The sequence below is a fragment of the Amblyomma americanum genome, chromosome 5 (assembly GCF_052857255.1).
Source record: "Amblyomma americanum isolate KBUSLIRL-KWMA chromosome 5, ASM5285725v1, whole genome shotgun sequence".
NCBI lineage: Eukaryota > Metazoa > Arthropoda > Arachnida > Ixodida > Ixodidae > Amblyomma > Amblyomma americanum.
In genome coordinates, this window is record NC_135501.1 from 134,401,411 (window position 1) to 134,415,071 (window position 13,661).

The 13,661-nt window shown below is 44.0% G+C and overlaps 1 protein-coding gene across 1 annotated transcript in view; it reads left to right on the forward strand.

Moving 5' to 3' along the window:
• LOC144132700 (uncharacterized) overlaps nucleotides 1–13,661 on the forward strand; it is a 73,202-nt gene that overhangs the window by 54,863 nt on the left and 4,678 nt on the right. Inside the window, exons 4-5 of the mRNA XM_077665288.1 lie at nucleotides 6,008–6,052; nucleotides 11,846–12,067. Of these exons, the coding sequence (XP_077521414.1) occupies nucleotides 6,008–6,052; nucleotides 11,846–12,067 (267 nt within the window). The remainder of the gene's footprint in view (nucleotides 1–6,007; nucleotides 6,053–11,845; nucleotides 12,068–13,661) is intronic.

The following is a 13,661-nucleotide window of genomic DNA, read 5'->3' on the forward strand; positions in this document are numbered from 1 at the left end:
ACAAAACAGTAGGAACCACATCGAATACCTCGTCCTTGTCTGCTGGTTCTTCGTCTTTCTTGCGTCGGTGCATTTTTTTCCGCGCTTTTCGTCTTACAAAGCCATCAGCTTGCGAACAAAGGTGAATAAAAATGTGGGGGTTACCCCAGAATGTTTTTCTCAAACCTTGCGATGATTTGGAGAAGAAATAATGTCATACAGGTAGTTAGGAAGAGCGAATGGAGGTATTTAACACATAACGCTGGCTAGCGATATATAACAACACTCTAGAGGACTGCTTTTACCTTAAATCGCGGATCAACCAACCTGCATTTTTTTTGGCCAGGGCACCTGTGAAGTGACTATTCATGAATTTACAGTCTATAAAGATTAATAAAGACTAACAGATGCGAGCTTTCTGGTGGCAATCAAATTGCAATCAGGAGCTGAAACAGCCTGAGGGATTTAGTCACTTGTAACCGCTGTGAATGTTTTTCAATATACGTAATATTGAAATGTACTCACACACATGAGCAGGCGGCGGAGAAACTTTGTGGGTTACCAAGGCGTCTAGTAAAAAAAGATAGTAAAAGCAGGTACGAGTTGACTTGAAAAAATCGCACTCCCTGGATTGCCGCTTAGTTTGTGATGTCTTTCTTAGAATCAACAACAGGCCTAAATTCTAGCTGCTTGTCTTAACATTGACGGTATGGGATGATTGATAAATTTTGCTTGTTTTTCTTTGAGCTGTTCAATGTTTTCTTAGTAACTACCTTGCCAGCGTTTTTAAGAAGGTGCTTACCATATTTTTTCGCTGATCGGTACATTTGCTTCTTATCTGTTAGACAAGGCCTGATACGTTTATTATATGTTACGACACTGCTGGCGACATGACGTTTGACGATCCGATGACCCACAAAAAAGGATGCCTGGCTGAATAGTGCCTGCAGAGTTTTTCTCGCGCTTATCTGGTTTGGAATGGCCTTCCCTTTGACTGGTTGGCAGCAAGAAGGATGCCTGGGGCAGCGACCGACGATGGACAGACGACAGGAAGTAGGGGAACGGTGCCTTCAAGTAATTAGGCTTGTCCAACAGGAGTCGGCCTCATCATAGCTCGCCGCAGTTGAGGCCCGCGGCGCCGCACGCATCACCTGTGTTTTTCGGAGACAGGGAGCCGCTTGCCCAACCTTTGCACCTCTGTGGGAAATGGCAGTGGAATTGTAATTTCTCCTCAGCCATTCCCACGGGTGACTCCGCTTGCTACGTGCTGTCGAACGTTTCCCATCTTGCAGAAATGGGCCTCGCGTTGGATTGGCCGCCGCCTGATTGAGGGGCGGAACTTTAGGAGAATTAAGGAGCGCGCTGAGTGAGAAAAGACGCTCTGGGCACTGGCGACAAGGCTCGCTGTCACATATAATAGGGAGTCTAAAATAAAATTATGAAGGAAAGATGAGTGAAGAAGACGACGTGGATAAGCCGAAGACTAAAGGAGATGAAGAAGAAGCATTCGGTGAGATGGAGGGAGATGATTGGTGAAGAAGAGAAGGAGAAGACGATGACAAGGCTCACGTGGACTAACGCCAAGACTATAAAAGGACGAGGGAGAGCGAGGCACGGGGGGGGGGGGGGGGGAGGAATAGAGAAGCGGAGGCTCCGGCGGGTCAGGGACGCATCGGTTGGAAGAGAGCGACGCCGGCTACTGCTCCGGTGAGCTCGCTTTCTACGGCTTCGCATCGTGGACTTCCTGCCGTTCCTGAGCCCGTTCCGGGGAGTTAACTGAGGACGCTGCCACCTGCTACGGCCAGGGGTGTCTCCAGCGCTGTTGCCACCCATCCGGGTGGTGCCCCAACGCCAACAACACCGGCACCACCTCCACGGGCGCTTGGACCGGGAGCTTGTACGACGCAGCCAGCGACGCCGCCAGCGACGCCAGCAAAAGCACGTCGAACGCCATCTCGACGCCGGCTACTGGACCCATACAACGCCGCAGCCGCACCGAACCGAACCGCGAGCACGAACGCCGACCGCTAACAGTAGAATGCTAGTAGTAGCCGCTGGTAGCAGTGTTCCCAGGCCGTGTGTATATATAGTCCTTGTGTTAGTTTGTTAGTTTTGTGTGCTAATGTGTGGGTCACTAGGGTGTATTAAATGTACGCATGTGTGGATACACCTGTCGCCTAGTCCATTCTTTCGGTCCGAGTGTTCTCCATGGAGATCCGTGACACTCACCCTGTCGCTCAACGCATGAACTCTAAATTATTCACTGTTTGCCTTTTAATAAATGTGTAAATAAGTTTCACCAAAATGCCATTAAACCCGCTTGATTTTGATTTATCAAACTTCAAGTTCCGTCTTTCCTCAGCCCTAAGGCTCGGACACACTGCCCAAAGGAGCAGGGGTTCGACTTAGCCATGTGTACTCGACATTACGCATGTCTGATTGTCAATAGGCTCTAACGCCATCAAAAACTTAAGGCGCATGACAACACAGAAAAAAAAATATGATCCCGCAGTCAGTCAATCGAGTCGCTTTAAATGTATCGTGGTATGAGCGGACATGCATACTCTATCTGCTGGTAACAATGCCAAGCCACTGGATTCTGCGGCAGAGCTGCAGAAACCTTTTTTCCTCAAACACGATCTCATAAATTTTTATGGCTGTACAATATATATGCAGTCATCGCTTCAGTACCTTTATCCATGAACATCACCCTATAGTTTCAAAACTGCACTCGTCTTAAGGTTTCAACTAATCATGACAGATTAGCTTGTTATAAAATACATAAAAATTAAGTTTACTCTACTCCTGGATAGTTTGGTGTTATATCTGGCTGTCTTGATAAGTTATGTTTTGATGATAGTAAGGAGAGCTCACTCAAGATGGATAAATAGTGAGTGTTTGAAAAAAAAATATTGGGACGAGAAGATAGCACATGGTAAAGGGTTTTTGCTAACCAATAGGTTGTTTTCTTCAGTTTTTCGACAAGTGGAGAAAATTGAACACCTATCGGAACAATTCTTTGTTTTTTTTTGTACCACACAGGCCTCGAAGAGCCTTGGCTAAGCGGGAATATCAAAGAAAAGAGGTTCACAGAAATATTAAAGCAGAATAACGGTACAACGAACGCGGTATAAGGCAAATACACGAAAGGAACGCAAAGGTGATACAAACGGAGTTAAAATAGCAATAAACATGCCAATTATGCCAATAGAAAATGAAAACAAGGAGTGAGAAGCAAGTGTACCGAATGAATCTAAAACAATCAGCTAGCTATCTGAATATATCTTCTTTAAAAGCGCTGTCCGGTTGACAGAAACCTAAGCCGCACAACAGCATTCCAGAGGTAATCGCAGCACTTGATACGCTTATTATACCCAGGCGTGTGCATGATCATGTTTCAGAAGCTAAAGTACACCAAGCCACCCGCCTGCATAAAGAAGGCTACGCAGAACAAACAGGAGGTAGTTGGAATATTAAAAAAAATAAAGTAGCTACACAACCAATCACGTTTTCTGCCGCACTGGAGAAGCTACAGCTATGTCTTCGGGTCAGGGCTTCACGATTGCAATAAATAAGCCCTCAGATGTTTGAATTTATTTCATATATTTTCAAAAATTTTTTGTAGTAATTAGAATCGTAGTCCTGGCATTGTCTGAAAGGTAACTCCAAGCTTTAAGCCACAGGTCAATTAGCAGAGAAAATGTGCTAGAACACAGCACTGCGTGCGCCTGCAGAGAAATGGTGCGCCTTCATTCTCAAACATGCTGTCCGATGAGTCAGCTGTCTCCTACTCGCAGCAAATGGAGCCTGCCTGTGTTATTTTTAGTCATGGAGCCACGAATCATAAAGTGATGGTTTAAGAGGAAAATATTTTCACTGCGCGCACCGTTGTTATTGGCTGAGATCAGATCAGCGCAGCATTCATAGTGCTGCAATTGACTTCATTGGTCACCAGCCAGCGCAGCAATGGACTATATTCTGCGACTCGAGATCGGCATTACAGGTCGTACAAACTTATCTAAAACCAAGAGCATGCGAGCAGCTGGTTCAACAGATTGTGCTTTTGTTAGCCGAGGCTTTCCACCGCGGCCATATCATAAAGTTTCAATGGATACCGAGCCATTGCGGCATAGCGGGAAACGAGCGTGCTGACGCCGAGGCTCGGATGGCACATAGTGATGGTGCTTTCATTGAGATAGCCTTTTCAAGATCAGACATTGGAGCCTTGTTGGCGCATTTAATGCAGGCGGCAATGCAGTCGCACTGGCATGATCCGAGTCATCAACAGGACCGCGTGTGTAAGCTTGACGCTGGCTCACGATTACATTTCCCATCTGTGGTGGTGCGACGTCATGGGACTTTACTCCACCGGCTACGGCTTGGCGTTGCCTACACCAAACACTATCTTCACAAGATCGGCATCGAAAGTAACCCAAATTGCGCACAGTGCAACACACCAGAGACTATTGGACACCTTCTTTGCGCGTGCCCGAAGTATACTTCTGAAAGAACAACATTGGAGGCGACCGTGAAAAACCTGGACTCTCGCCCTCTCTCTGAGGAAACTCTTCTGGGCGCAAGGACGAGACGTTCTGATTGGTGGCGTGTGACAAAAGCCCTGCTCAACTTTTTGTGTGAAACAGGCCTGGATACTCGTTTGTGACCGCCTGTGCACAACCTACATGGTTAAAGACATGTGTCGGTGTTGTGTTGCAGACACCAGTTTTGAGTTTTATGTGTGTCCAGTAACCGCGATGCGAGCGCCAGCCAGTGTTGTGTGTGTGTGTGTGTGCGTGTGCATAGACATCACCCGTGAAAACTCATTGTATTATGCCATCATCAGCCTTCATTCACACTTTCCTTTTCCTCCTCTTCCCTTTCCCCTGTGTGGAGTAGCAGGCCAGGGCCCTGTTACCACCGGCCGACCTCTCCGCCTTTCTTTCATTAAAATTCTCTTCTTCTTCTTCTCTTCTTCATAGATGGAGAGTAGTCTCATTTTGTTACCTAACCACTGGTTGCGATGACAAAATACGAGTAGATTAACTAGAGACAAGGTATTATTTTTCATGAAAGTCCAGCTTCAGTATCTCTGTATTTCCAGTATTCAAAATCACAAGTGACTCATGGAGGTTCCACTTCTCTAGGTAAATTTGCACAAGGGTGGTAGCGTGTTGTCTACTCTCATTGAATGCTTGGTTAACTTTGAAATTTTGCTAGCACTTTGAATTTTGCATGTGCTTCCCTGTCCGAACGGTCTGAAAATTGCTCTGGTGCAATGGGTTCCATATTTTGACTGCAAGAGGTGTTCGTACTGAAAGAGAACGTCTGTATGCTGAAAAACGTCCTTGACGAGAAGATAGATATATTTGATTGATATGTTTAGGTAGTACATATTCCTGCAGTATACCTAGCCAAACAGTATGGAATATAATTTACTTTTATATTGTAAACATGTTATGGGCCTCCACAGAAAAGCTAGAATAATATACTTTAAAAATCCAAAGGAAGTCGAATCAGCCGGTATTTATGCGGCTATAGCTAGCTTTTAAATTTTTTTCTTTGATCTGTAGAACTGAACAAAATAAGAGGAGTTTGGCTGCATTAGCAGCTCATCTTGCAAAAAGTACATTTTGGAATATGTGCCACGCACGCTTGTGGGGACAACAGTTCGCAGTGTCAATCATTCCACCATCACTATGAAGTGAGCAATTGCACGGTATGAAATCCGTATCTGCTGGTTGACTATGGTGGACACAGTCCTTTCAGAACAATGTGTCTTGCTGTGTGCGCATGTATTGGTTTCTGCTTCTTTCTTTTGCATAAAATGAAATTATATTCATGACTCAAATAATGTCTCTGTGTCGCCTGGTTTTTTTATTCTGCAGAGCATCTGGCCATAATATTGTCTGAATTCTGCAATTCTGTTCAATCCGATTGTAGAATTTAAAATCCAGACCTTGCTTTACAAAGCCCTGATATTCATGTAGAAAAGTGCAATCCTGCTTCTAAATATGACTTTCCTTTTCAGCCATCAGGTGCGCAAGAACTCGGAAGAATGAAGCGAATACAAAGGGTGAGGACATGCACCGAAAATTGCGCGACAGCTTTTGCCTTACTTCATCTTAATTAGTGGAACTCCTAACCCTCGCTTGAGGATCTGGAGAGAAAGAATAACGTTGGCATAGCCATGGATAACTGGCAAGAAAAGAAGCTGAAATTTAGTATCATTTTATCATAACTTTTCTGTTATGCATTAATCTGTGTTTTAATTGCATGCAACGTTTTCTGTGCATTTTGATTACACTGTAATTTGTATTCATTGTTTACATTCTTATTGAATTTTTTTCATAATAATTCATTATATGTGACATTTATAGCAACTCACATTGCGATTTTGAGTGAAAATTGTTAATGAAAATGAAAATACTGCACATTAATTGTTCTAAGCTCAATTGCTTAATGCGCAGATATCAGTGATGCTATGACATGCAAGGTTGTCAATTCTCGTTTCTTCTGGATTTCTGCACACGCGCGCATTTCTGGCTTAAGCATTTGCACGCAATACAGGCAGTCTACAAAGTATAGTGCAAAAAGGCACACTTTTTTTCTCCAGGGATCATTATGCTTTGTGGCCTTTCTGCGCATCAAGCGATTCTTTTTTTCTACTTGAACTTTCCGTAAAAACCTATGAGAGCCACCTAATTCATGTTTACATTTTGATATTGTTTTAATGAGAGGTGCACGCTTGAGGGTGCACAAGTATTTTACCGTATCTTTCTTTTAATTAAATAGAAGGCCTCCTGCCGCAGTTAGGATTTCTGTACTACCAAGCAGCTCTCTGTTACGGTCATCATATTATCAGGATATTCAAGATATCGTTTAAATGTTGGTGACTTTGTTTGATTGTATACCTGGGTACTTAATTTTAACATAATGTTTGCCCCGTCGACCTTTCCAAAATATTATATTTATCGAGAAAATATTTATGTGCACAAACATGCTTCCTTTGTAGCCTGTAAGCAAAGAGATGCTGATGCAGGGACAGATCTGGAAGCATGGGGTAGAGTCATACAGAGGTATCACGAAAAAAGCCTGGATACCCTACGTAGGCCTGCCCCGGATCACAATAAAGGGGAGTCTTTTGAAAAAAAAACAACAGAACGCTTTGTCTTTATTGACAACTTGCTCTACGTGCGTTCAGGCACCACAGGGGAACATGTTCAGAGAAGGATTATACTGAAAATCGTGAGCTCATATGGTGCTACGGGACACTTTCATGTAGCCTTATTGCTGAACAATAATCCATAACACTCCACTACACAACATGACATGTAGTCATGTGAAATCAAACACAAAGTGTGTTGCGTCTTGACGATAAATGTGCTATATGCATGCAAGCCTAGTCATCGTGATGAAAAGGAAAGAGGTAGGCTGACTTTAATGTCGCGCAATGAACAGTACCCCTTCACAACAGGGTATTTTAATACTGAAGTGGTACACCGCATTCTACGACAGCCAGGTTAGTAAGTATATCCCTCTTACGGTATGTGATTTTTCTTCAAGTGTAAACCTAGCTGGGAATTTGCCTTGCATGCAACTGGTAGGGGTGCTAAAGGTCCCATAGTGGGCACATTTCTAAACGCAGGCGGCTGATCGCTGCATTTTCCACTGCCAGTGAAAGCAAGGCCAAGTTGTGCGCCCGCAATATGGTGTTTGTTTTTCATCCCTAAAGTCCCTTTTCTAGAGAAATTATTCTTGATTAAATCAACTCAATGACAATAGGCCTGTATCCCCAAGCAGCACACCAGCTTTAAACCAAAGATGGCACAATGTTAGTTAAAAAAACAGATGTATCAATCACATGCCGACATTAACTTCCATGCACGTTACTACATATTGTAAGCTTAGTACCGAGTTAATGATCAATAATAGTATTGTAATTGTATTATTATTGTAAACACGTCAAAATTAAATTTAATCTCCTCCTGGTTAGTTTGGTGTTCGAACTGGCTGTCTTTATTACTTATGCGCTAATGATAGAAAAGAGCGCACACTCAAACTGCGTAGATAGTCAGTGTTTGAAAAAAAAGATTTGGACGAGCAGATAGCACATTGTCAAGGGTGTTAGCTGACCATTCTGTTGTTTTCTTCAGTTTTTCGACAAGTGGATTTTGAGAGAACACTAAACACATATCGGAAGAATTATTTATTTCTTTGTGCCGCTCAGGCCCCGCAGAGCATTACCGGAGCGGCCATATCGAACGAAAGGGATATACAGAAATATTAAAACAGAAAAACGATACAACGGACGCGGTATGAGACAAATACACGAAAGGAACACAAAGGTGATACAAAACAAAGATAAAATAGCAATAAACACGCAAATAGAAAATGAAAACAAAGAGCGAGACACAAGTGTACCTAATGGTTGTAAAAGAATTGGCTAGCATCCTCAATATATCATCTTTAATAACCACAGACCGATTACCGGAACTCTGAGCCGCACAACAGCATTCCAGAGGTAATCGCAGCACTTGATACGCTTATTATACCCAGGTGTGTGCATGATCAAGTTTCAGAAGCTAAAGTACACCAAGCCACCCGCCTGCATAAAGAAGGCAACGCAGAACAACCAGGAAGTGGCAGGAGTGTTTAAAAAAATAAAGTAGCTACACAGCCAATCACAAGTTTTCTGCCGCAGTGTAGAAGCTACAACTTTGTCTTCCAGTCAGGGCTTCACGATTGCAAGAAATATGCGCTCAGATGTTTGCATTTATTTCAAATATTTTCAAAAAGTTATTGGAGTAATTGGAATAGTATTCCTGGAATTTCCTGAAGGGTAACTCGACACTTTCGGCCACAGGTAAATTAGCAGAGAAAATCTGCAAGAACACAGCACTGCGTGCACCTGCAGCGAAATGGCGCGCCTTTATTCTCAAACGTGCTGTCCGACAATTCAGTTGCTTCCTGCGCGCAGCAAATAGAACCTGTTTTTTTTTCTTCAGCCATGGAGCCTCGAATCATGAAAATATGGTTTAGGAGGAACATATTTATACAGCGCGCGCCGTTGTTATTGGCTGAGATCAGCGCAGCATCCATAGTGCTGCAATTGACTTCTGGAAAGGAGTGCATGCGAAATTGATTGATGATATTTGTGCTTCAATACTTATTATGTATTTGTTGCTAACCTAAAATGAAAAAAAAAACGTTAGCTTTCACGTGCCCAACTTCATCATTTGAAGGGGCGTTGAAAGACCGTAATGATTATCTCAGTCCGTCTCATACTTGTCATGTCGGTAACGCTTGCTAACTAAAAAGAACAAGAGGATTAAATTATGGAACTACTTCCCGATAGAGCATCAATTTGTCGCTGGCTGGTAACATCATCAGCCTGATAAAACAGTCACAATGGACTCAGACCAAAAACTGTCTTCCATTTGCCGACGTGCTCTCCTCATCCTTAAATTCCCATATTTTTAGTGACCATTCGTTAAAAGAGTGGTGCAGGTGTGCGCGGTACATGGGACAAGCGAGTGACATAATACGGGCAAAGGTGTGTTCCAGAAAATAATGCCCAACTCTTCAGGGAATGCTGTTATTGCTTACGTTGACACGGCGTTCACACTGACTTTCTGTGCCTTAGGGTGTCTTGGTAAGCAATACGTGATGCGTAGGCAGTATATGTGTCCCGCCATTCCAGTCTCCCATCTACTGAACAAACTTACCAGAAATGAGTGGAGTTGAGGAACACTGCTTAGAAGCAACAAAATATAACAGAGTAAACTTTGTAAAATAGCGTATAACACTTGTTAGATAATGGTTTAGGGGGCCTAACCTCAAAAAACAATCCCGGCTATGAGGGACGCCGTAGTGAAGGGCTGCGATAATTTCGACCACTTAGGGTTATTTACAGTGCACTGACATCGCACAGTACATGGGCATCTACAATTTCGGCTACATCAAAAATCCGCGGCCTTCGGGTCAACAGGCGAGCGCCATAACCACACAGCCACCGCAGCGTCTTAAACACTTGTGGAGCAGTATGGGAGTGTGCTGTAGCTACAAATGCCGTGGCTCAAATGTTCATACTTCTTGAAGCACCACGCTGTCATAATACAAAATGCTCACAAGCGGTCTAATATTCTGTGGGAGGCGTAGAGAGCTAATACATTCAAGTGCAATCAATAACGCGGCAAGCCTTGCCGGTCATAAGCATCCATAAAGCGGCGGTGAAGGCGCGTTTATACTCCGGCGTAACGCGCGCGGCACGTCGACGTCACGTCGGTCAAAGCGAGACCCTCTATACTCCAACTGCGGTTGACCGCCGACGCGTTCGGCGACTTCGGCGCATTCTGACCGCGCTGCCGGCGACTTGGAGCATGTCTCTATTTCGTGCCGAGTGCGCGAGCCGCCGCCGGCCCGGCCATACCGGTTCCGCGTGCTCCTCGGGGTGGCGCTGCTTCACAAACGTACGAGAGATAGCGCATCGAACGTTCTGCGCAGCCTGCGCATGCGCTACTCCTGGCGCAGCCGCTGAGCCGCGTCGGAGCGGCCGGACTGTAGGAGGGCCGAATTCGCGCCTGGCGTGTTGTCGCCAACCTGACGTGACTGACCACCGCCGGCGCTCGCCCGCGCGCCAGGAAGTCGGAGTATAAACGCGCCTTGAGAGTCCAATCATGATTTCAAATAGTCAGGGTGCATTTATGGACAATTTAAGGTTGAAGCAGCTACAAGATAAGCGATAGAGCAGTTCTTGTTGGGCTATTTGGTAACTGATCATTGTAGGCGCTCGCTGACTGTATATATATATATATATATATATATATATATATATATATATATATATATATATATATATATATATATATATATATATATATATATATATATATATATATATATATATATATATATGCATGTATGGAGTTTCTGCAAGTTAAACCATTTGTGAGTGGCGCTCTGTCCCGTTCTGTTCTCTCGTGTGTGTGTGTGTGTGTGTGTGTGTGTGGTTTTGGCGACTTTAAAGTACAATGAAGATTAGCGAGGTGCGCGTGTACGCAGTCTTGTGTGGTGCATTATCTTTAGCGGCAATTGCATCAAGACAGAGTCAACCACTGCGAACGTGGCTGTGCATCCTGGTTCTCGACTCCCTTTTCGCACATTTGTTTTTTTTTAAACGCGCTGTCGCCGACAGGCGATCGGCATGTCATATTTCCAAACTCTGTTACGTATTTTCCGCTTGGTGGACCATAAACGAGGTAACCGCATTTATGGCATGAAACCGAGCATTTGATGTGGACAGTGACAAAGCAACAGAAGAAGGCAAATGCACAAAACACCTAATTTTTTTAATCTATTGTATGGCTAGGACCCACCGTGGCCGCTGCTCATGAGCAAAAACAAAGATAGGTCCCAAGAATGCGTTGCTGAGTAGTTTTCTAGGTTTTTGAGCCAGCATCTATGGTGCAGTTGGTTCCTTGACGTCACTGATCGCAAGTGAGAAAGTAGATTTTCGAAAAGTTTATAATCCTAATGAAGTAAGCAATCAAAATTAGAGCCTATTGCTAAACGGCATGTAAACGCACGGTTGGAGCGGCATACACGGATTGTCCGTGTTCCGAGGGCTTGCGTGATGACGCAGCCATCAACATGCGTATGGCGTACAATAAAGGCTGCGATTTCTTGGTTTGCTCAGAATTCCATAAATTATAATGAAGGCATTTTTCATGAACAAATGCGGATGCGCATTAGGTCGGCCATAAAAAGGAAGCTAGTGTGACGACTGAACATGTTTATCGCAGTCTCCAAAACCTTCCAGATGCTGCTCGTGCAATTTGACATTTTCGTTTGAAATGCATACTTTCAGGCCCGTAGAATGGTCATGGATCTACGGCTGTCACTTTTGTGGCTTCCATTCAGTGGCAACGGCATCCACCAAGACGCTGTGCCCGGTGGCGAAGAGGACGGCCGCACCACCTACGTTGGACGCGTGGAGCACAACGGAGACGAAATTCCCGGCAGGGTGGTGCCTGGTGACGCCTGCTACGTGGCTTACGCCGGTGGCGGGCAGCGCCATGAAAGATACAGTGTGAGTTCGAGAGGCTGTTTTTGTGGTTTTTACAGGTACGAGAAATCGAAGGACAGCACGCAACACGATCTTGACAAAAGGGAACGATAAAAGCGTGTCAAAAATACGACAAAAGGTGTAGTTCAGTTGCAACAAGAAATTTTTGTTTTGTTTTCTTGTATTTTAGGTCCTGCTTTAGTGTATCTGTAGCGCTGTTGTTAGTACAAAAATCCTCTTACTGCAAGTTTCCGATCACAAACAGTTAAGAAATTTTGGTGCAGCGACTGAAACTTTTCTGCTCTAGTTTTGACTGGGCAAGGAACAATTGTTTCTTGCATCAGCGTTCTTTTTAAAGTATGAAAAAAATATACGTTTTACAGTACGCAGCTCTGGATGACTGTGTGCTGAAAAAATTGTGGCTCCAATCCACCCTGTGAACGTGGTTGGGCAGCGAAGCTGTATAACGACACCCAATTGCCCATTGAGGCGTCACTTAAAAATTCACAGGCATGGCTCCACAAGCAGTGAAACCAGAGACAAGTTGTACTTCAGCTGTATGCTGTATGCCTGATTTCAAAGGAGATATGCTGTTTGCATTCAACATTAAGCTTGCTGCTTTTTGCTTAGGACAACGACACGAAAACGCAACCGTAATCTTCAGGAATCTAAGGAACGTGCTTCGCATTGCTTGCAGGCGCCGTTATCATACATTATGGGGTTTGCACTTCACACGAGTGCTTCGAATGACGTCAAAACCTTTCGAAGCAGCTGCAAACCTAATGAATACCGGAACGCGTTGACGGTGTTCCCATTGTTCATTCGCGCCTTATTCATTGTGTGGCTTTGATGCTTGTTTTGTGCTTTTTGTTTAGCCTGGCGTTTTTTGCTGGCGACGACAACACCACGAAAATTTCCTTGGATGGTTGAGGTGTAAAACTTAGCTGTAAAATGCTGTTTCAAACTGTTACAACCTTGAGCCGCTCTCGAAGAATTGAAATTAGAGTTTGCCCATGATATAATTCAGTTATATTATTCATTGGTTCATTTTATACTAGGTTTATACTCTCCATAATCCGTCAATTTTTTGTTTTGCGAGAAAGTTTTTTGGTGAGAAACTGGCACCTAAGTTTTAGAGGATACCGAAGGGTACGCGTCAGTACATGAGATAGAAAGCTTTAATCCGAACGTTCAGAGCGTAGCAAAATCTTCTCTTGCGTATATCTCCCTGCCGCGAGCGCTCGTCACAGTGGGCTTCTGCGCAGCCCTGCCTACAGCCAGCGCTCCTCTCCGGTGCATTGCCCGCTCACCATCATCTTCTACGTGCCATAAATCTGCAGGTTCTGACCACAGTTAAGACGTCTTTTGCGTGTCGGCTAAAAAAAATTAATAAGTAATCTTGCGTGTGTTTCAGTTCAGTCATTCATGTACCTCAAATCAGTAAAAGAGTCCTTGAAAAAAACCACGCATGTGCTTTCGCAGTGAATTGAATGTTCTAAAAATTGTCTAATTTTTTTTTAATTTTGAAAGCTACAACCTTTGTCCGTTAAGTTTCGAGACGGATTTTTTTCTTCTCTAGAAATGATTCCCCAAAACAAACGTTGGTGCATATGTGCTC